Below are 24,046 nucleotides of genomic sequence, written 5' to 3' on the forward strand. Positions count from 1 at the left end.
TTGTTTTGTAGAAAAAAATTAAACAAACAAAAAACAATGTGACCCCAGAAATGACCTTTAACCTCTAGCTACTCGGTTATTTGGATTTAAAAACTAGAGGATGCGTATTAAATGGAATAAAAAAATTTAAAAAAACGTATTTTTCGGACTATAAGTCGCAGTTTTTTTCAGTTTGGCCGGGGGTGCGACTTATACTCAGGAGCGACTTATGTGTGAAATTATTAACACATTAGCGTAAAATATCAAATAATATTATTTAGCTCATTCACGTAAGAGACTAGACGTATAAGATTTCATGGGATTTAGCGATTAGGAGTGACAGATTGTTTGGTAAACGTATAGCATGTTCTATATGTTACAGTTATTTGAATGACTCTTACCATAATATGTTACGTTAACATACCAGGCACGTTCTCAGTTGGTTATTTATGCCTCATATAACGTACACTTATTCAACCTGTTGTTCACTATTCTTTATTTATTTTAAATTGCCTTTCAAATGTCCATTCTTGGTGTTGGGTTTTATCAAATAAATTTCCCCAAAAAATGCGACTTACACTCCAGTGCTACTTATATATGTTTTTTTCCTTCTTTATTATGCATTTTCGGCTGGTGCGACTTATACTCCGGAGCGACTTATATTCCGAAAAATACGGTAATTAAAAATATGAGTTAGTTAAAATGTGGCACTGGGGGTATCTCAACCTTAGAATCTTCAATAAAACTTCAATTAAATATAGTTTTTTTAATGGCATTTCAAAGTCTTTATTGTTAAAGAAAAAAATGAAATAAACAAAGAAAACAACATGACCCCAGAAATTACCTTCAACCTCTAGCCACATAGTTTTTTTGGATTTAAAAACCAAACGATGCTTATTAAATGGAATTTAAAAAATAAAATATAAAAAAATTAATTAATTAAAAAAATAAAATATATATATATACAGTATATATACAGTATATATATATATATATATATATATACAGTATATATATATATATATATATATATATATATATATATATATATACAGTATATATATATATATATATACAGTATATATATATATATATATATATATATATATATATATATATATATATACACAGTATATATATATATATGTTAGTTCAAATGTGGGGCGGAGGGTATCTGAACCTTTAAATGTCTTTTTTATTAAAGAAGAAAATGGAAAAAAAAAAAACAAAAACAATGTGACCAAAAACATGACCTTTAACCTCTAGCTATGGGCTTCTCTGTATTTGAAAACTGTAGGGTACCCTATTAGATGGAATTTTTAGAAAAAAGATTAATTAAAACGTAAGTTAGTTAAAATGGAATTTAGAATTAATTTAGTTATAATTTCCAATAAAAAAAAAAAAAAGTATATAATTTATTTTAATGTAATTTAAAATTATTTGTTATTGTAAAAAAAATTTTAATAAATAAAAGAACAGCAACATTTAGAAAAACAGGGCAAAAAGCACAATGTAAAGAGTAAAAGTTGAAATGTTGACACTTTTAACTAATAAGACAAAAGGCAATGAACTAATCAGTGCTATCAACTAACACTGGATTGCTCCTCAGCACGATTACAACATTGGTTCTAGGGAAAGGAATATTACAACAACTCACTATTTGATTCCCATTCTTAGGGTGACAATTCGATTCAGAATCAATTCTCGATTCTACACAATTCTTCATTCAATCCAATTCTCGCAATATAATTTTTGGTAAAAAAAAAACATAATAAAACTTTTTCAAAACAAGTTACATGTTACAAAAGCCCCTTTTTCCTGCAGCAAGTAAACGTGGAGTCGGCCTAAAAACAACTTTTTAAAAATCTATATTTTGAAAATCATGTATCAATTTAGAATCGCAACGGTTCAGATGTGAATCGCTTTTTTCCCCAGTACCCTTAATTGGTTCTGTTGCTGCTGTGTTGTCTAATAAAGTTGATAAACGACCATGTGGTTACTTTCTTCTTTTCCTCTTCTCATGCACTCCTTAAACATCCTTGACGTAAAAACATGAACTTGTTCTGTACAATAAGTGATTCCCTTCATGTGGTTTTAGTAAATAATCAAGAGTATTTGCGTTAACTACGATGCACTACAACATGGAGGATCATGCAATCCCGGTGAATTATTGTTTTCCTTCAAAGGTCACCAAACTATCCGAGGCCTGGCGAATCGATGAAGGCCATTCCGAGGATCAAACCATCCGCCGCGCCGCACACGTCGGCCTCATTTGCGCATTATTGAATCGGTTACAGTAAAGTAATTCCGAGGATTGAGTCAAATGTAAAAATCCATGCATGTGCGAGCAGTTGTCGGCGTGCGCCGCAGTGACGGATGGCGGGGCGTCGCTCTCTCTGCGCCAAGTGATAAAAAGTCAAATTATGAGCGCCAGGCAGGGACATGGGTGGGTGGAGGGGTGGGGGGGTGTTTTGTGTTGTTTGGGGTGGGGGGTGATGGGGCGGCGAGTGGAGCGAATCCCTCAAATGATAAGGGCAATCAGTCAATCCCGGGGAAACGTTTTGGACGATGGAAAGTGTTATTTCCTCCCGGGTGCAGTTTGGAGTCAAGGGTCGGCGAGGGGTCAAGAGTGTGACCTGTGACCTTTGTGCAAGCGATGAGCGAGACGGCAGCCATTGATTTACGGCCGTGGCAGTTTTACTCACGTTATTATCCGTCAGACGTGATTGGAGCAGCTAAGTACGTGTGACACGCTCCATGTATTGACTTATTATGTGCACAGCATCATTTTCCAATAAACACACCAATCATTTGCAATCGTCACTCTTAATTTTTACACTTAGCTGCACTTTAAATGTTGGCGACATTAACGCTTATGAGACGACAAAATCAATTCATCGCAACAGGTCTTCAAATGCGCTCTTGACATTTGACCTTAAAATATTAGTAGATTCGTCAGGTGACGTCTAAATCCGTGTTTCTTCACCATTAGCCCCACATGGTCGCCTAAAAATATCTGTTTCTTCCATTGGGCCGCAGCGGTACTCAGTTGTAATGCACTTTCCCGCCACTTGTGGCAGTAATGACAACATCAAACAAAGAGAAGAAGTCTGGAGCTACAGTCAGGGAGAAGTTTCTGAAGCGCAAAAATTGTGACTAAAGGGGTGGAGTTGTAATTTTATTTGCACTTTAATTCTACTGACAAGTTTATTTAAAAGACATATTTTCTAAGTATTTATTTTAGCACTGCATATATGTATGCACATTTATTGTTCATCTGTTTTTATGAGTTCCTACTTTTGCAGTATATTTGATTAGTTTTATTTTTGTAATCAGCCTGACCTAAGCCTTGATCAAATATTTGTGATTAAGACCTTTGACAAGGTGTTTGATTGATTGATTGAAACTTTTATTAGTAGATTGCACAGTACAGTACACATTCCGTACAATTGACCACTAAATGGTAACACCCGAATAAGTTTTTCAACTTGTTTAAGTCGGGGTCCACGTTAATCAATTCATGGTATCCTGCTAAACTGTCAGTAGAGATAATTATTGAATACAATCAAAATCAAGAGCAAGATTACTAATTTATTGTTAATATTTGAGTGGGCCCCGGACCTTCTGTGGTGGAAAAGTGGGCTCTGAGGTTTAAAAAGGTTAAGAACCCCTAGTGTAAATCGTAATAAAAAACCCTCACAAAAACTAACAGGACGTTGGACTTTTTGTTTTGACATATTTCCAAGGTTTGCACCCCAACAAACTCCTCCAAGGGGTTTTGTCCAACTGCACTCCAACTCTACTCAGGTAAGGACGATGCTGAATACCATATTTTTCGGACTATAAGTCGCACCGGCCGAAAATGCACAATAAAGAAGGGAAAAAACATATATAAGTCGCATTTTTGGGGGAAATTTATTTGATACAACCCAACACCAAGAATAGACATTTGAAAGGCAATTTGAAGTAAATAAAGAATAGTGAACAACAGGCTGAATAAGTGTACGTTATATGAGGCATAAATAACCAACTGAGAACGTGCCTGGTATGTTAACGTAACATATTATGGTAAGAGTCATTCAAATAACTATAACATATAGAACATGCTATACATTTACCAAACAATCTGTCACTCCTAATCGCTAAATCCCATGAAATCTTATACGTCTGGGGCCGTACTTATCAAGCTTCTTAGAGTGCCATTTTACACTTAAGTCCTGAGAATTTGCGAAATTTAGTCCTACTCTCAAACTTAAGAATAAAAGCTTTTTATCAACGTTCTTAAGTCTAAAAATCACTCCTACTCTCCACGATATTTAAGAGACCTTCAGAGGTGTCTTAAGTGGTTAGGAGTTGCCAGCAGGGGATGGCACTGAGGCGAGAGAGACGTGCGCGAACGTTCAGGGAACGGAACAATGTTTGTTTTTTTTTGATGACGAGCAGCTGATCAAACGGTATCGTTTAGACAGAGCGGGTATTATTTTTGTCACAGATTTAATACTTTTCGATTCCTTGTTGATTTCTGCATGTGTCTGCAGTGGGCTAGTATATATAGAGCCACCCACACCAGTTTCAAATTAGTTGCCTAATTAATGAATTGGAAAGAAAATGTTATGACAGTAGCGTATGTGTGTGGCCGTGAGGTGAGTGACGTCAGTGAGTGTGTGGGCGATAGAAGAGAGGGAGCGGTAGCGTGAGTGCCGGCGGGGACTAGTTTGTTTTGTATTATTTTGTAGTTTATTGTCAAAATATACACTCCCATTGTCCACTTAAATATTTCCAAGATATTTATTTATTCTTAGACAACGGATTCCCTTCCGTGATTGGTCATTTCTATGGACACAGAAATGACGTCACCTAAAATTCCGTTTACGGCACATAGTAATGTCGTAATTCAGCTCTGAGTGTGACACTTAAGATTCAGTCCTACACTTTGCTGAAAGTGTGAGTAAGACGCTTGCTAACTAACTTTTAAGTGCAGCTTTCAGCGAAGAATTTATTTACTCTTAAGTCAACTCTTAGCAGACTTCTTAGGAGTAATTCTAAGAAGCTTGATAAGTACGGCCCCTGGTCTCTTACGTGAATGAGCTAAATAATATTATTTGATATTTTACGGTAATGTGTTAATAATTTCACACATAAGTCGCTCCTGAGTATAAGTCGCACCCCCGGCCAAACTATGAAAAAAAACGACTTATAGTCCGAAAAATACGGTACCTAAGCTAATGAGTTTTTAATGTTGCAGTATGAGTGCAGACCCAACATGATCCATATGTCATTTTGCTTAGCTAATAACAGCGCCACCTACTTGGGCAAGATACTTCACCCTTGCTCCTGATGGGTGTTGGTAGCGCCTTGCATGGCAGCTCCCTCCATCAGTGTGTGAATGTGTGTGTGAATGGGTGAATGTGGAAATACTGTCAAAGCGCTTTGAGTACCTTGAAGGTAGAAAAGCGCTATACAAGTATAACCCATTTATCATTTATTTACTGGAAGCAAGAAATTTCTTCAAATGACATTAGTGCATTGTTTGACTTCTTTGTCTCACCCATTCCATAATTTAATTCCACATACTGATATGCTAAAGTTTATATATTTAATTTTTATTTAGTCAAGAATGTTTTTGTTTTTTTTACCAAAGATTTTAGGTGTTGTACGGGCTTACAATTGGTTTAAGTTACACTTTTCTCTAAGGCAGAGGTGTCAAACTTGTTTTAATTGAGGGCCATATCGCAGTTATGTTTAAATGAATGATATTATTACACAATTGCCTATGCATTTGATGATTTGTTTTTTATGCACGATGAAAAAAAATATTTTTAGACTTTACAATCAAAAACTGACAGGTCAGTCGCAAAAATTTTACCGTAAAATTGACAAGTGTTTTTTTCAGCGTGTTACTGTAAATGGAAAAAAACAGTACCACTGTTTTTCACGGTCCAAAACTGGCAGCTCAGTTGATAGAATTTTACTGTAAAATTTACAGTGTTTTTTTTTACTGTAAATACAAAACTGCATTTTTACTGTAAAATTCTGGCAACTTAGCTGCTGGATTTTACCGTGAAAAAACAACAACTGTAGATTTTACCTTGTACTATTTTGTGAATAGCAAAACAGTATCACCGTTTTTTTACAGTAAAAAACTGGCAGCTCAGTTGCCAGCATTTGCCAGCTGTTTTTTCACGTACAGTAAAATGCTGTAAATCCCAAGTAAATTTCATAAAGTCGCTGTTAAATCTATTGATAAAATTTGACAATTTGATGAATAACTTGCTTTGAAATCATAAGTCAAGCAGATACAAAGTATTTATTTCTAGTTTAACAAAAACATTGTTTGAATGTATGATCATATATTTATTACATTATTTATGTCTAAAAAAATATGCGATTGCATTGAGTACATGTATTTTTTTTCTTTAAAAATGGAAAAAACTAATACATTTAGTAAGAAAATATAAAGTACTTTAATTACTCATATTATTTCCCGGCTTTCGAGGGCCAAATAAAATGATGTGGCCTAAGGTTACATATATCTTATTGAGAGGAATTGTTGCACATTTTTGGGTAGCAGGTTATAGTTTGCTTTGTACATCATTTTAGCTGTTTGCAAATGCACCAAATGATTGAATTCCAATATTTTTGATTCAATAAAAAAGGGTTTGATTGTTCTCTGAATTCAACATTAAGTGTTATTCTAACTGACCTCTTTTGTAACACGGTTATTGAATGAAGTGTACTTTTGTAGTTGTTTCCCCATGTTTCTACACAATAACTCAGATATGGCAACACTAGCGAGCAGTAGAGAATATGGAGTGATTCTTTGCTCCAGAACATGTTTATCTTTATTCATTATTTGTGTGTTTCTAGGCAGTTTGTCTCGTCTTACTGAAATTCAAAGATAGTCTGTTGTTGTCAAACCATGCCTTCTGTTACTACTTTCATTAGCTTTTGATTGTTCTCGTCTGCAAAAAATACTAACTTTAACTTTTTTGTAACTTTACGAATGTCCTTTACATAGAGATCGAACAATTTTGGTCCCAGTATTGACCCCAGGGGTACGACACAAGATATATTTAGCGCTGTAGACGTGTGTTTGTGTAATCCCTAAGGCTGAACACAATCTCTTCTAAAATACTGGTTAAAGTATAATTTGTTCAGATTTCAAACTAATGCCAGTGGAAATAGAAACAATATGATCAAAAAGTTGTTCAAAAATGTTCATTATGTCTTCTTATTCATATACTTTTCAAATGTTATTGTAACAAGACAATATTTTTGGTATACTAGCAATATGTTTGAGTATTAAACAGTTTTTGTTATTAACTCTGTAGATAGCATTTTAACATCCTTAACGGTCAAACAAAGGTAAAAAGAAGTTAAACTGTGTTGATGTGTGTACTAAAACATACAAAAATATCAAGAAACAACAAAGTCTTAACTTTGATGACATTTAATTACATTTGAAATGTTATTATATCATCATAATAACAACTGATCAATCATAGTAATTCTTTAAGTTTGTCTTAAACTATTTCCACTTATCATATTTCATACCAAAACCCCTTCAAAAGAAATCAAAGAACTTGTGTCGAAAAACTAAAAGAATGGTGTCCATTTTAATTTTGAGGGTTTATACAATGACAAACTGTTCCAAGGGGTTTCATCAATTTGCTCTCAAATTCTACTGAGATATTTTAACCATATAACCAAGCTACGGAGTTTTCAACGTCGTTTGTGGGCGGAGCGTGGGGGCAAATTTTGAGGATTCGCCAAAATAGACAAAACTTGACCAAGTTTGATCCATGTGCCACTTTCCTTGCCCAACACAATGCAAGGTCTTAACTCTGATGCAAGGTTGAGTCACAGGTTAGCATATTTGAAGTGTAAAAATAAGTCTTGTTGAGAATCCTCGAAGCGCCGCAAAAAGAAGAAAATACTTTGATGCTCACGGAACTTTTTTTTTTTTATTATTCTTTGAAAGTTGACTATAAACCATATTTATTAGTGGTGTAACGATTAGTTTTACAACGATTCGATTCATAATTTGATACGATACGATTCAGGTACAGTACTTTATTTAGAACGATACAATTTTGTGAATCGTTTCAGTAACTTTTTAGCAAAAACAAAAAAAAATCAAACATGACTGATTAATAGTGGATACTTGACAGTGCAGGTGACGTTTCTTATATTCCCGTTATTTCTTAGAATGCAATTATGTATAAATGAATTATGGATACAATCAAGAAAGTAAACAACAATTAATGAACAAAGCATCCGACATCTTATTTGAATAAAGTGCAGTCAACACTTTCAGTTGAATTGGCAAGAGGAAACCTTTTCTGCTCTTATTTTCAACATTCCAGAAATTTTCAATAAAAGTATAAGTAAACAACATTGTAACAGTAGATTTACCTGTTACTTTTGCTGTTGTTTTTTCCAACATAAAACAATACAATAGTAATATCAAAACTAGTCAAGTTGAATTAACACAAGGTTTACTTTAGACATTAAGTGCAACCAAATTTTTTTGGATTAATTGAGCAATGGTTTGATCTGCTACTACTCTCATTTGTTTGGCCCCACTATGGACCGGACTCTCACATTATTAACTGTATCTACTCGGCATCCATTGCACCGGTCACCCAAAGGGGGAGGTCCCCACATCTGCGGTCCCTTCCAAGGTTTCTCGTTGTTCCCATTGGGTCGAGATTTTTCTTGCCCTGATGTGGGATCTGAGCCGAGGATGTCGTTGTGGCTTGTGCAGCTCTTTGAGACATTTGTGATTAAGGGCTATATAAGTAAACCTTGATTGTTTGATTGATATGGTGGTTGAGAAAAGTCACAACAAATCCAAACGCCACAACACAACAACATGAAGCCACAACACAACAACTTTCGGCTATAGCACAACTGCAAAAGCCCCAACAAATACAAACGCCACCACCCAACGACATAAATCTAAAGCCATGACGCAACAACTACAGTACAAGCCAAAACACAACAATATAAAAACACAAAAGTAGTGACGGCGAACAAGTTTTGGCGACAGACCACAATGGAGGTCTGTAAACGGCTGAGGCGGGAAGTTGAAAACGGTGTAATGAACAAAGTTGGAAAAGATGTGAAGTGTAACCACTTTTTCAGTCGGAAATAACTATTTTTACTCTTTCAATAACACTAATATACTATGTTCATTACACTGTTTTCAACCTTCTGCCTCCGTTGGCGAAACTTGCTCCACTGAAACTTCCGTCGTGTTCGTCGTGTCCTTTTTGGCTTAAAGTTGTGTTGCGGCGTTTGTATTTGCTGTGGCTTTTGTATTTGTTGAGGCTTTTGCAATCATGCTGTAGTTGAAAGTTGCTGTGCTGTGGCTTTATGATATTGTCTTGTCGCGTTTACATTTGTTGTGACCTTTCTCGGCCACCGTAGGTATCCACCATTCTTCTTTTGCCACAGACGTGCAGACAGACTTGAGTGACGTTTAACGTCCTTATCATTAAAAGTGCTGAATTTCATATAAAGTCTGCCGTTCTTAAATCCGATGTTGGACTGATACCTATCTTCTGGAAGGCAAAGTTGCCGAGCACAGTTCGATGTAGTTGAATCTTAGGAATATAAATCGAAATCGATTAATCGTCACATTCCTAATATTTATACAACACAACCCCTGGGTTCATTCTGATACTTTCTCACTCTTTCCGTCAAAACGGAGCCGAGGACCCCCAACGGAGCCCCCCCCCCCACCCCCATGTTTGACCCCCACTATTCTGCGAGCCGCTCCCCTGGTGCCAAACTCAGCTGATAGAGCCCCCTGATCATTTTTATAGTCCCCCGTCCCTCAGTGTTTATGACTGACTGTAGTTTGATTCCTAGCACCGAGACTCACATCAAAGGGGCTAAGGGAGGAATGTGGACATTTGCTATTAGTTTTATCATCCTGTACCAGCGCTTATCTGCTCCATCATAAAAGGAGTGTCCACGGGAACGAGCCAGGAGGGACAAACACTCCCCAAGCATGTAATTGTTGCTATGGGACTCTTTGGTTTTAGCGAGTAATGTTTTGATCAAACACAACATGTAAGGTGTACGATAATAAGTGTGAACCTGCATAAACTCCTGTTTTGCAGCATTTATTCATCTAAAACTATGGTATTTGGGTAGTTTTTTTTTAAGGACAATGTTCTTTCCTTGATTGTAGTCGTAGTTTAAAGAACACATTTTTATGTCAAAAATAAAGATTAAAAAATAATCAATTAATTGGAATTTATAGGGACAAGCGGTAGAAAATGGATGGATGGATGTCTTGAGGTAAAAATGGAGTGCACTCGTAGGCTACAACCAGCAGAGGCGCTGTTGTTTTATTCTCACATAGTTGGCTGTCCATAGAAGAACACTATGCTATTTGCTTGTAATGTTGTAATATAATCTAGAAGTAAATACTTGTGTGGCCAAAAGTCCTTTGTTGTATAAAATGTGTATTATTAAAAATGTGTTACAATTAATCTTGAATCGTTTTTTACATACTGTATATGTACAGTAAATAATAAAGGAAATGTATTTGAAAGGGGAACTGCACTTTTTTGGGGGAATCTTGCCGATCGTTCACAATCATTATGAAAGACATGACGACGGATGTATTTTTTTAAATGCATTGTAAATATTAAATACATGTGATTAAAAGTCCGCTTACAATGGAGCCTATGGGAGCCGCTCTATTCTGGCCATAAAGCCCTTAAAAAAACATCCAAACATTGAAGTTTTATATACATGATGTAAGTATATATGTAATATAGTAACAGGCACATTCAATAACATTTCATGTTTCCGTATTTTGATCATTTTAAGCATACGCAGTGCATTTATTTAAAAAACGCATCCCAATGTTTGCTTTTTTTTCACTTCCAGGTCCTAAATGGTTGTCAAAGTGTCCCAACTTGTCGGATTATATCCTCAGTCATCTACTTTTCCGGTGAGAGGCATGATTTATGATCTAGAATAAAGTTTAAAGAGCAAAGAAACGAGGAACGATGATGTATATAAATAGTTTGTCTGTGTTGGCACTTATAATAACACTATCACTAATACTTGGTTAATTTTCAAGTCACGAAATGTAAATGGAGTATTGTTGGCTGTTTTTGGATGGTTATTTTTTGGATTTTATGGGCGGAATAGAGGACCTCCCATTGGTTATGCTGCAAGTGGACTTTTATTTATGTTTATTTATGAGTTAGAATGCACTAAAATAAAAAATACACCCTTTGTCAAGTCTTTCATAATGATTATCAACAATAGACAAAATTCCCCCCAAAAAAGTGCAGTACCCCTTTAAGAATAGAACAAATATTAAATCTTATTCTAAAACTTAAAAAATATTTTTTTATTTGAAAATTATACATTTAACATGCAAAAATACATGAATACTATATAAAACAATAATACAATACACAAAATGTGTTTATTTTGCGCCACTCTTATTAATGGGTAATTTTCCCTGATAAAACCCTTAAAAATACAATAAAAAACAACAACACAATTTTTTAGGAAAATAAAACATACTGAAAATGTAACTAAAATGACACACCTTTAACAATGGTTACAGTAATGATATTTTTGGGACATTAGATTTTTTTAAGATTCACAGAAGCCCTAAAAGAAATACTATATATATAAGCATGTCTGTTTTGCACAGGATGGAGAGTTATTCCCAATATTACACTTTAAAAAATTCATTTTAAAAGTAAAACAAAATCATTTTCCAAGTAAAAATAAAAACAATATTCTCAAAATATAAATAAATGAAAAACATTTTAAAAATAGTTACAATAATAATATTTGGGCTCGGGCATTTAATTTTTCTTTTTTTAAAAAAATAGGAAATATATTTATACACATATACTTTGCAGAGACTAACTGTTTGAATAGTTACTTTTAATATTAACCTTTAAAAATATAACAAAAAGTAAAGAAAAACAACATAATTTTCTAAGTAAAAATACATTAAAAACTCTACAAATATAAATCAATTAAAAATATTTTAAAATAATTACATTAATATTGTTTTGGGGGACATTAGATTTTTTTTTAATAAGAACACATACATATACAAGCTGTTTTGCACAAACTGGCCATTTTGGGAACTATTCCCAAAATTACCCTTTAAAAATGAAATCTGTATCTGTACTATTTTGTTCAATGATCTACTGTAAGTGTAAGGCTGTCGACGCTGTAATTAAGTCCAAAGATACTCTCGCCACCTTTTCTTTTTCTCTCTCGCCCCTGTGAGGCCTGCAGGAGTCAATCAGACTGTGGCCTTGGCGTCCCCTGTGTGGGAGGCCAGCGTGCAGGGCTGAGTGGCTGGGAAAGTCCCGTGATTTATGGCCCTCTGCAGGCCTGACTGCCTCCCATCTCGTTTGAGATTAAGCCAGGAGAGTTAACCACCACTCTCTATTTGCTAAATCTACTCCTGTTCTTTCGGGAGTAAAAGGCGCTGGACGCCTTTGTTTGATATCAAATTGAAAAAAAGATTTGCCGGGCTAGCTTTGTATGTAATTGGGTCCATTTTTCCCCTCTCTCTTAAAGGTTGGTTGATTATTGCATGGATTTGATGTTAATGATTAAGAGGGGGCACATTTATTCTCAGTCTCACATGGCAGACTTCCATTTCCTTATTCATGACTTTCTCCTCCTTTGGAGACCTTTTGGAGGAGTGCATTTGCATGAGCAGGTTTGCAGCTCTTTGCAATGTTTCTACTATGTTGACCCCTCGCCCAGGTCAAGTACGAGCGTGTGTGTCCCTTCTATAGCGTGAGCCCTAATACGAGTCAGTTTGGGGGATTTCTGCACTTGTTGAAGATCAGGCATTAAAAGCATCCAAGCTTACAGCAGCAGCAGGGTCTGTAACTCAAAGCCAAAGGAGGAGGTTTATTTTACAATGGGAAAAGGCAGCAAATCATGTTGCTATGAAGGGGCCTATATAAATGCAAATTGTAGTGCAGGAGTTATTAGTGGCGGAAAAAAGCTTTTTATGTAAATGTCCTCATGTCGGACCACTTGGTCACTTCAGATTAGTGCTGCAAAGACACCAAACCCAAGTTTTCTAGTTTGTATGTGCATTAATACATACAATACATTTTGAATCCCACAGATGGACTCAAAAACGGTAGAAACCATTTTAACCAATGTTGCTTCCCAAACCCAACCAAATGGTCCCCAAAATGTCCCAACCAATATTTAACAGCTCTCCAAAGCAGCAGGTCGGGCCCAAACATTTTTTAGAATTTTTTTTACCGAACACTTCAAACAATCATCAAGGTTTGTGTACATCGTGTACATTTTTGTAGTTTTTAACAGGTCAACATTTCCAGTTTTTGTTTTTTTGGGGAATAAGAAAAACCTACAGAATGAAAAAACAACAGAAAATATGACCCTTTTAAGCCATTTTTTTTCAGTGAGGCTGAGAACCGTAGACCCCCCAAACACTAAGAGGACCATAAAAACCCTTCTAAACCCACATCAGGGCACAGGTCAGACCCAGAAAATCAGACCTTTCAAGCGATTCATTGTGTACATTTTTGTAGATTTTATCAGGTCAACATTTCCAGTTTTTGTTTTTTTGGGGAATAAGAAAACCTCCAGAATGAAAAAACAACAGAAAATATGACCCTTTTAAGCCTTTTTTTCAGTGAGGCCGAGAACCTTAGACCCCCAAACACTGAGAGGACCAGAAAACCCTTCTAAACTCACATCAGGGCACAGGTCAGACCCAGAAAATCAGACCTTTCAAGCGATTCATTGTGTACATTTTTGTAGTTTTTATCAGGTCAACATTTCCAGTTTTTTTTTTTTTTTGGGGGGATAAGAAAACCTCCAGAATGAAAAAAACAACAGAAAATATGACCCTTTCAAGCCTTTTTTTCAGTGAGGCCGAGAACCTTAGACTCCCAAACACTAAGAGGACCAGAAAACCCTTCTAAACCCACATCAGGGCACAGGTCAGACCCAGAAAATCAGACCTTTCAAGCGATTCATTGTGTACATTTTTGTAGATTTTATCAGGTCAACATTTCCAGTTTTTGTTTTTTTTGGGGGATAAGAAAACCTCCAGAATGAAAAAACAACAGAAAATATGACCCTTTTAAGCCTTTTTTTCAGTGAGGCCGAGAACCTTAAACCCCCAAACACTGAGAGGACCAGAAAACCTTTCTAAACCCACATCAGGGCACAGGTCAGACCCAGAAAATCAGACCTTTCAAGCGATTCATTGTGTACATTTTTGTAGTTTTTATCAGGTCAACATTTCCAGTTTTTGTTTTTTTGGGGAATAAGAAAAACCTCCAGAATGAAAAAACAACAGAAAATATGACCCTTCTAAGCCATTTTTTTTCAGTGAGGCTGAGAACCTTAGACCCCCCAAACACTAAGAGGACCAGAAAAACCCTTCTAAACCCACATCAGGGCACAGGTCAGACCCAGAAAATTAGACCTTTCAAGCGATTCATTGTGTACATTTTTGTAGATTTTATCAGGTCAACATTTCCAGTTTTTGTTTTTTTGAGGGGTAAGAAAACCTCCAGAATGAAAAAAACAACAGAAAATGTGACCCTTTTAAGCCTTTTTTTCCAGTGAGGCCGAGAACCTTAGACCCCCAAACACAGAGGACCAGAAAACCCTTCTAAACCCACATCAGGGCACAGGTCAGACCCAGAAAATCAGACCTTTCAAACGATTCTTTAATTTGAATTTAAAGTACATTTTCTTTTGCATAGTGAGGTGGTCCAGGAACCTCTCAAATCAGCTTTAGGTGCCCTGGCTGGACTTGAAAGGAATGGTGGACCAGAAAAAACCTTGCCAAACCCACGTCAGTGGGTTCAGAGCAGAAATATCTGTAATTTTTTTAACCCGTTTTTGAGTTGTGATGAAAAATTATACATCTTTTCCCCAGTGAGGTAGCCTTGGAGCCTCCTAAAGCAAAAATGAAGTGCCCTGGAATGACCCTAAAGACCAAACATATCTTCTAAACCAATGTCAGGACCCTCGCAAGATCTCAAAATTGCAAAAAAAACCTGACCTATTTTCAAATCTGTTGAAAAATCCTGTTAATTTTATTCCGGTAAGATAAGCCAGAAGCCACTAAAAACAACATTGGATGCCCTGGCTAAACGCCTAAGGGAGCAGAAGAATCTTCCAAGGGCTGTGGTAGGATCCAAAAATGTCACTTTAAAAAAAAAGTTCTGCTAAAAAGTCCACATTGTGTCTATTATAAAAAAAAGTTGAAGCATCAACTATTAACTTGGTTTGGTAATTGATTACCATCACACCAATCAATATGTACAGTATTAGGAACAAGACTGGTGCAATAGCGCTCTCTAGTGTTCACTTGGGAAACTATACATACACACATGCATTGCTAGCTGTTACCATCATTCCTTTGTGTTTTAATATTTCATCCATTTTCTACCGCTTGTCCCTCGTGTACAGTTAAAGTAGAGTAATATTTACATCATATACAATACACTTAAGATTAATTTTAGAGATAAGTGGACTAAAATGTGAAGAGATCCTGCAGCAGATCTTCTGGGATTTATTTCTTCCCAAACTTTATATTCCTGCAAACCCAGCTCATGCCATCCTGGTGGAGGAATACAAAATTAAAGATAAAGTGGTGCTATGAAGATGTCGCTACTCGCTACCTCATTAGTGTATTGCTGTGATTAGGTGTTTGCACATAGTTGTGTTTACTTGCAATCCCTCAGCGGTGATGGCGGAGCAGGCCTGGACTTGCCACATTCGGTCTCGAACGGTGTGCAGGTTGAGGCTCTCCGCCAGCTCGGAGGCCGGCATGGCTGTCATCAGGTCCTGCTTGTTGGCGAATATGAGCAGCGGCACTGCGGCCAGGTCCCCTTCTTCCAGTAACTCAGACAGCTCCTGAAATAAATAGGTAGACATGACATCTCAGACAGCTCCTGAAATAAATAGGTAGACATGACACCTCAACACCTCAACACCTCAGAAGAAGTCCTATAATTTAGAATGGAGGATAGTCCGATGTAATACTGAATGTTGGTATATAGGCTAAATTTTATGCATTTTCACTTCAATTTTATTTTTAATCTTTTTAAAAAGTGCTAAGGTGTTAAAAGCAATGTGCGGAGCAGAATATTCATTACACAGTTTGTGCATATTTAACACAGACCAGCCCTGCACACTGATTGGGAATGAAGTTGAGCAGCTAGTCAATGAGCTAAAAGCCCTGGGCTGTCAACTCATTGTCCAGTGCAGCTCAGGGAGGTCTACACCACACAACGCACTATTGCACGGCCACACAGGTATCCGTTACACATACAAATCTATTACTAGTTCATCAAAGGGGATTGGTTGGTATCAGTATCGGACAAGAAGTTCAAACCATAATCCTGCGTGGCATTAGCAAAACCTTGTCAGAATGTTTTGTTGTGCCACCGCAGAAGGGCAAAGAGCAAATATGTGATGATAACCATAGAATCTAAACCATAACATAGTACAAGTACAGTAGTGAAGTTTAGCACTAAGTGTTTGAAATGTAAGTGTTCTGTTACCGTTCCCGATCATTAACGAGTGGGATCAGCCGACACCGATCACATGTATTATCCGTAAATTTAACAAAAACTACTATACACTACTCATTTAAAAAACATTTTTTGCCCTCAAAGTCCTCCTGTGTTTAGAGAATCATTCCTTGAATTTGTAAACATTAACAAAACAACACTTTTTTTTGATAAAATAAAAATATTGACCTATTATCGATGATATACTGATACTACCCTTGGTATCAACACCACCATTTACTGGATCGATCTGCCCTCCTCCTACATGTCATGGACTGACTGTGACAGTGCTGACACAGCAACAGTGGTTGTTATATCTTCTCTCTTTAAAATGAAAAAATAAATAAAACACATTTATTTAAGAGATGTGTTCTAATACCCCTCAGTAATAGTCAGGTAACAAACAACCTTTTATTTATTTATACGATTCTCTTGAGGTTAATTTTACCATTTTTTAAAATTTAAATCGAGGGGTATACTGAGAAAAAAAAGGCCCAATGGCCCACACCAAAAATATTAAAACCAATATTTTCATGGATGAGGAAGCCTAACAAGGTAACCAAGAGAAACAAATTGGATGATAGATAATTGTTTTTAGTGTATTTTACAGCTGATTTAAGACACGGGTCAAAACCGACCCGTTAACATAAGAGATGGTAACAGAAAGCTAACACAAGAGGAAGGCTAGACCAGGCTTGGGCAATTATTTTGACTCGGGGGCCACATTGAAATAAAAAAATGTGTCTGGGGGCCGGTGTGTATGTATGTGTGTGTATATATACAGTACAGGCCAAAAGTTTGGACACACCTTCTCATTCAATGTGTTTTCTTTATTTTCATGACTCTTTACATTGTAGATTGTCACTGAAGGCATCAAAACTATGAATGAACACATGTGGAGTTATGTACTTAACAAAAAAAGGTGAAGTAAGTGAAATGTTTTATATTCTAGTTTCTTCAAAATAGCCACCCTTTGCTCTGATTACTGCTTTGCACACTCTTGGCATTCTCTGGATGAACTTCAAGAGGTAGTCACCTGAAATGGTTTTCACTTCACAGGTGTCAACGTGAGCATGATAATAGTTAGCTCGTGTCACATAGCAAGTTATGTGACTCTAAGGTGTATGGCTGGGAAATTAGAGCAAAAAGTGTAACAATAGCTTGGTGTGTGACATGTTTAGCCTTGTCTTCCAGTGATAATAATACTTAGGATAATAAGAAATGCAGTGTATTTGCCGTAATGACATGTAGGGATGTCCGATAATGGCTTTTTTGCCGATATCCGATATTCCGATATTGTCCAACTCTTAATCACAGATACCGATATCAACCGATACCGATATATACAGTCGTGGAATTAACACATTATTATGCCTAATTTGGACAACCAGGTATGGTGAAGATAAGGTCCTTTTTAAAAAAATTAATTAAATAAAATAAGATATAAAAACATTTTCTTGAATAAAAAAGAAAGTAAAACAATATAAAAACAGTTACATAGGAACTAGTAATTAATGAAAATGAGTAAAATTAACTGTTAAACATATATATATAATAATATATATATATAACGTAATATATAATGTAGAACCAGAATATTAATAACAGAAAGAAACAACCCTTTTGTGTGAATGAGTGTAAATGGCGGAGGGAGGTTTTTCGGATTGGTGCACTAATTGTAAGTGTATCTTGTGTTTTTTATGTTGATTTAATAAAAAATTAAAAATAAAACAACAACAAAAACGATACCGATAATTAAAAAAACCGATACCAATAATTTTCGATATTACATTTTAAAGCATTTATCAGCCGATAATATCAGCAGGCCGATATTATCGGACATCTCTAATGACATGATTATTATTATTATCTTAGGGAAGCGGCTCCACAGTGTGTATGGAGACAAACAATTAGCTGCAAGCCGCCTGTTAACCAGGGGACTAAAAAAAAAAGAATAATTCAGTAATTCAGGGGGAGCTCCACAAACCACGTTAAACCCAGATTCCGATCTAACAAAGGTCTTAACTCATTCTCCTTCTATGCCACATCAATATGGAATGCACTCACAGTCCCTACAGGTGTAAAAGAAAGTGCATCTCTATCCTCCTTCAAAACCGCACTAAAAGAACACCTCCAGGCAACTACAACTCTAGACTAACACCCTCCCCGGATTGTAAATAATCAAATGTAAATAATCAAATGTATATACTTGTTCTTATGCTTTCTGAGCTCACTATGTTCACTGCTCGCTGTACATATCCTACCAAGTCAGACCTACACTGTTTCAATGTCCATTTCTCAGATGATATAATTGTTGATGACTGAAGTGCTGATATCAACCAAACCTAACCCCCCCGCCCCTTCCCCCTCCACATCCCACCCCCTGGATTGTAAATAATGTAAATACTCTGATGATTAACTTGTGTGATGACTGTATTATGCTTCTTTCCCAAAAATAAGCTGATATCGATCATCTCATCCCTCCTAATGATCACAATAACAAAACATATCATTCTTACCAGACTGGTCTCTTCAAATCGCTTATTGTCCGAGCTGTCGATCACATAGATCTGTAAATAACAACACAGCACATGTAAGTATACATGTGAATACACAGTCTATATACAGTCAACCCTACCAGCACGTCGGTGTTCTCAAAGTAGTTCTTCCAGTAGGGGCGGATCTTACGCTGACCTCCGATGTCCCACACGTTCAACTTGAAGCCCGACGACTGAACACTCTTGATGTTGAAACCCTGCTCGCACATGTTTTGTGTCAAAGCCCAGTCACTGACCTACTGCAGGTTGTGTGTGTCGTGTACTTGTGTGGGCGTGATGTGGCTGATGTCCTCCGCCGCCAGCTGTTTGAGCAAAGTGGTCTTGCCGGCGTTGTCCAAACCCAGCAGCAGTAAACGCACCTCCTGGTCCTGAGGCTGCTTCAGCCTCCGCAGGATGGACAGCAAGCCCTTACATTGACATCACATATCCTAAGACAGTGTTTTTCAACCTTTTTTGAGGCAAGGCGCATTTTTTTTCATTTAAAAATACGGAGGCACACCACCAGCAGAAAACGTTAAAAAATTATACTCCATCAGGTCGTCGTGCCTTATTTTGAGTTTGTTGGTGTTTTCCTATGCTTTAGTTCTTGTCTTGCGCTGTTATTTTGGTGGCCATTCCTGTTGTGTTGATGTTTCAGTTTCATGTCTTCCTTTGAGCGCTATTCACCGCATTAAAGGCCTACTGAAACCCACTACTACCGACCACGCAGTCTGATAGTTTATATATCAATGAGGAAATCTTAACATTGCAACACATGCCAATACGGCCGGGTTAACTTATAAAGTGCAATTTTAAAATTCCCGCCACACTTCCGGTTGAAAAACTCCTTTGGATATGATTTATGCGCGTGACGTCAAAAAATCCACGGAAGTGGTCGTACCCCATCGACCCGATACAAAAACCTCTTGTTTTCTTCGACAAAATTCCACAGTATTCTGGACATCTGTGTTGGTGAATCTTTTGCAATTTGTTTAATGAACAATGGAGGCTGCAAAGAAGAACGTTGTAGGTGGGATCGATCGGTGTATTAGCGGCTAAGTACAATACTTACAGCAACACAACAAGGACTACTTACTACGCCTAGCCGATGCTTGGCGCCAAACCCACGGATGAAGTCCTTCGTCGCGCCGTCGATCGCTGGAACGCAGGTGAGCACGGCTGTTGATGGGAAGATGAGGGCTGGCTGGCGTAGGTGGAGCGCTAACGTTTTTATCATAGTTCTGTGAGGTCCGGTTGCCAAGTTGCTAAATTAGCCTTAGCGTCGTTAGCAACAGCATTGTTAAGCCTTACCAGGCTGAACATTTTTAACCGTGTAGTTACATGTACATGGTTTAATAGTATTGTTGATCTTCTGTCTATCCTTCCAGTCAGGGGTTTATTTCTTTTGTTTCTATCTTCATTTGAGAACGATGCTATCACGTTAGCTCAGTAGCTAAGTGTGTCACCGATGTATTGTCGTGGGGATAAAAGTCACTTTAAATGTCCATTTCGCGTGCTCGACTCTCATTTTCAAGAGGATATAGTATCCGAGGTGGTTTAAAATACAAATCCGTGATCCACAATAGAAAAAGGAGAGAGTGTGGAATCCAATGAGCCAGCTTGTACCTAAGTTACGGTCAGAGCGAAAAAAGATACGTCCATCACTGCCTCTCTAGTCCTTCACTGTAACGTTCCTCATCTACGAATCTTTCATCCTCACTCAAATTAATGGGGTAATCGTCACTTTGTCATTCCGAATCTCTCTCGCTCCATTGTAAACAATGGGGAATTGTGAGGAATACTAGCTCCTGTGATGTCACGCTACTTCCGGTACAGGCAAGGCTTTTTTTTATCAGCGAGCAAAAGTTGCGAACTTTATCGTCAATTTTCTCTTCTAAATCCTTTCAGCAAAAATATGGCAATATCGCAAAATGATCAAGTATGACACACAGAATGGATCTGCTATTCCCGTTTAAATAAAAAAAAATCATTTCAGTAGGCCTTTAAGTTGTTGCTATCCTTCTTTGTGTGGACATTGTTGATTGTCATATCATGTACGGATGTACTTTGTGGACGCCGTAAGTTTTTGCTGTCTTCCAGCATTCTGTTTCTGTTTACTTTGTAGCCAGTTCAGTTTTACTTTCGTTTTGCATAGCCATTGCCTTTTCCTTTCGTTCATTTTTGGTTTAAGCATTACATACCTTTTTACCTGCACGCTGCCTCCCGCTGTGGTCTGCATATTGGGATCACAACAAACCATTCCCGTCTCACCCGACACATTCCGACTTTTACAAAGCAATTAACTACATGCTGCCACCTACTGACATGGAGTAATACGTGGTTACCCTGCTGAGTTTTACACAGCACAGACACTAAGCAACGGCACATTATTTGCAAATTATAATTATTGATTTGCAAAAAATATTTTTTGGACCAATTAGGTGAAGTTGCATAATATCTCACCGTTACCTGCATTGCTAGCTGCCTCTTGCTAGCTGTTTTTCACCATTTAGAACACAGACAGGAGAAAGACATGCGCTCTTGTTTTACATAAGGATTGTCGATGCCATCCATCCATTTTCTACCGCTTGTCCCTCTCGGGGTGGCGTAGGGGCCTATCTCAGCTGCACTCGGGCAAAAGGCGGGGTACACCCTAGACAAGTCGCCACCTCATCGCAGGGCCAACACAGACAGACAGACAACATTCACACTCACATTCACACACTAGGGCCAAAATGTGATCAATAATAATTTACATTTCAGCTACACTAAATTTAGTGTAGCTGAAATGTAAATTATTATTGTTTCACTCAATGCATACGCGACAATCCATTTACATCTGAGTACAACTGAGCAACATATTTGAAGCTAAATCCGAACAGAGGTAGCAAAATGGTGGTACATTTTTGAGGTGGTACCAAGTGTACAAAAACAATACTAAGAATTATTTTTCCGGCAATTGTTGTGTGCATGCATGCACTTGCTTGGGGAAATCTCCCTGCGCTGGCGTGAGATTAGGAATGCACACACGGTGACTGGATTGTGTCCAACAAGAAGTCATGAAGGCTTTGGCTCAAGTTATTTACTTCCCACGGGACACAGCTAAGAATAAAACACTGTCACTCCACTCTGCAGACCTGTCACATGCTAATGTCCAAGTTTGAATCAAACGTATTAAGGAATATTCAAGAAAACTTATATAAATCTGGATTTGACACACGCTATTTCTGCTCATTTTTCTTCTTTTGTTCATTTATTTGTGCCGAATGAGTTTGAACATTGAAGAGATGTCCCTGATTGAAAGCACAGTCCAATGAAAAAACAATAATTCCTTTATTAGCTATGTATAAGTTAAATGTAATTATGTGTTAAATAAGAACTCCTTCTTTCCGCACTCCATCCAGCTGTATAATCACTCGCCATACAGCAATAGAAAATATATGTCTATTACCTGACCTTCTATGCTAGCTACCTCTCTTTGTTTATAATGTATATTTTCTGCTGGATCTACTCTCTATTTTATGCTGCAGCTGTTACACATACTGTAATATTGTACATGGTAATTGTTATATATTGTATATATTATATAAAAAATATGATATCAGTATATGTAATATACTGTACGGTATATACAATATGTAAATATTACATATATGTTATATTTTATATTGCTCCTACGGTACATTTTTAGTCTACTTTATACCTGTATTGTCTACTTTATACATGTATTATGCTTTCCATCCTTTGTAACTGAGCTACTGTGTGGAACAATTTCCCTTGTGGATCTTTAAAGTTTGTCTAAGTGTAAGTCTAATAACTTACCATGTTATCGTCCAGTGAAGTACCTGCGGCTTCTTGCTCAGGCTGACTGGATTAACATGACCATGGGGAAGATCAACCGTCACTTTCTCTTCCCGGAGGAACAGTAATGCTGCGTGACGTCATAGTCGTTAGCAAACACCATACAGATTATAGCAATCAATACATCGATTAAAAAAGTATTCATGAAATTCATTTTTAGTCTACTTTATACCTTTTGTTTTGGCCCTCTTTTAGTGCCCTTGTGTGCATTATCATTTCAAGCCTTACCCTTTCCATCCTTTGTAACTGAGCTATTGTGTGGAACAATTTCCCTTGTGGATCAATAAAGTTTAAGTCTAAGTCTAAGTCTATATGGGTTAAAACTAGCTCCATCCTATCTTGCTGATTGTATTGTACCATATGTTCCGGCAAGAAATCTGCGTTCAAAGAACTCCGGCTTACTAGTGATTCTCAGAGCCCAAAAAAAAGGCTGCGGGCTATCGAGTGTTTTCTATTCGGGCTCCAGTACTCTGGAATGCCCTCCCGGTAACAGTTAGAGATGCTTCCTCAGTAGAAGCATTTAAGTCCCATCTTAAAACTCATTTGTATACGCTAGCCTTTAAATAGACCCCCCTTTTAGACCTGTTGATTTGCCGTCTCTTTTCTGCTCTGCCCCCCTCTCCTGCGTGGAGATGTTATTAGGAGACCACAGACGATGCGCTAGCTGTTCAAAGTCAGGACCCGGGGTGGACCACTCATCTGTGCATCAGTTGGGGACGTCTCTGCGCTGCTGACCTGTCTCCACTCAAGATGATCCCCTACTGGCCCCACTATGGACTGGACTCTCACACTATTAACTAGATCAGTGTTTTTCAACCTTTTCTGGGCCAAGGCACATTTTTTTCATTGAAAGAATCTCGAGGCACACCACCAGCACGAAACATTAAAAAATTAAACTCAGCAGCCGATATTGACAATAAAAAGTTGTTCTCGCAATTGTTGGATAAGAATTCAAACCATAACCAACCATGCATCACTATAGCTCTTGTCTGAAAGTAGGTGTACTGTCACGACCTATCACATCACGCCGTGACTTATTTTTAGTTTTTTGGTGTTTTCCTGTGTGTAGTGTTTTAGTTCTTG

At 37.2% G+C, this 24,046-nt stretch overlaps 1 protein-coding gene across 3 annotated transcripts in view; it reads right to left on the reverse strand.

Annotated features, from left to right (window-relative positions):
- LOC133638836 (ADP-ribosylation factor-like protein 3) overlaps positions 1-23,678 on the reverse strand; it is a 25,845-nt gene extending 2,167 nt beyond the window's left edge. Inside the window, exons 1-6 of one of the 3 annotated variants that reach the window (XM_062031821.1) lie at positions 22,925-23,678; positions 19,387-19,530; positions 19,204-19,320; positions 19,085-19,135; positions 15,721-15,906; positions 14,645-15,610 (exon numbers count right to left, since the gene is read on the reverse strand). In XM_062031821.1, coding sequence (XP_061887805.1) covers positions 15,563-15,610; positions 15,721-15,906; positions 19,085-19,135; positions 19,204-19,320; positions 19,387-19,530; positions 22,925-22,927 — 549 coding nt within the window. In that variant the 5' untranslated portion in view covers positions 22,928-23,678 and the 3' untranslated portion in view covers positions 14,645-15,562. Of the gene's footprint in view, positions 1-14,644; positions 15,611-15,671; positions 15,907-19,084; positions 19,136-19,203; positions 19,321-19,386; positions 19,531-22,924 lie in introns of those variants that run through there. The other 2 variants (XM_062031822.1, XM_062031820.1) reach the window with 2 other exon arrangements.
- Positions 23,679-24,046: the final 368 nt, after the last annotated feature.

Source organism: Entelurus aequoreus, linkage group LG21, assembly GCF_033978785.1.
Source record: "Entelurus aequoreus isolate RoL-2023_Sb linkage group LG21, RoL_Eaeq_v1.1, whole genome shotgun sequence".
Lineage (NCBI taxonomy): Eukaryota > Metazoa > Chordata > Actinopteri > Syngnathiformes > Syngnathidae > Entelurus > Entelurus aequoreus.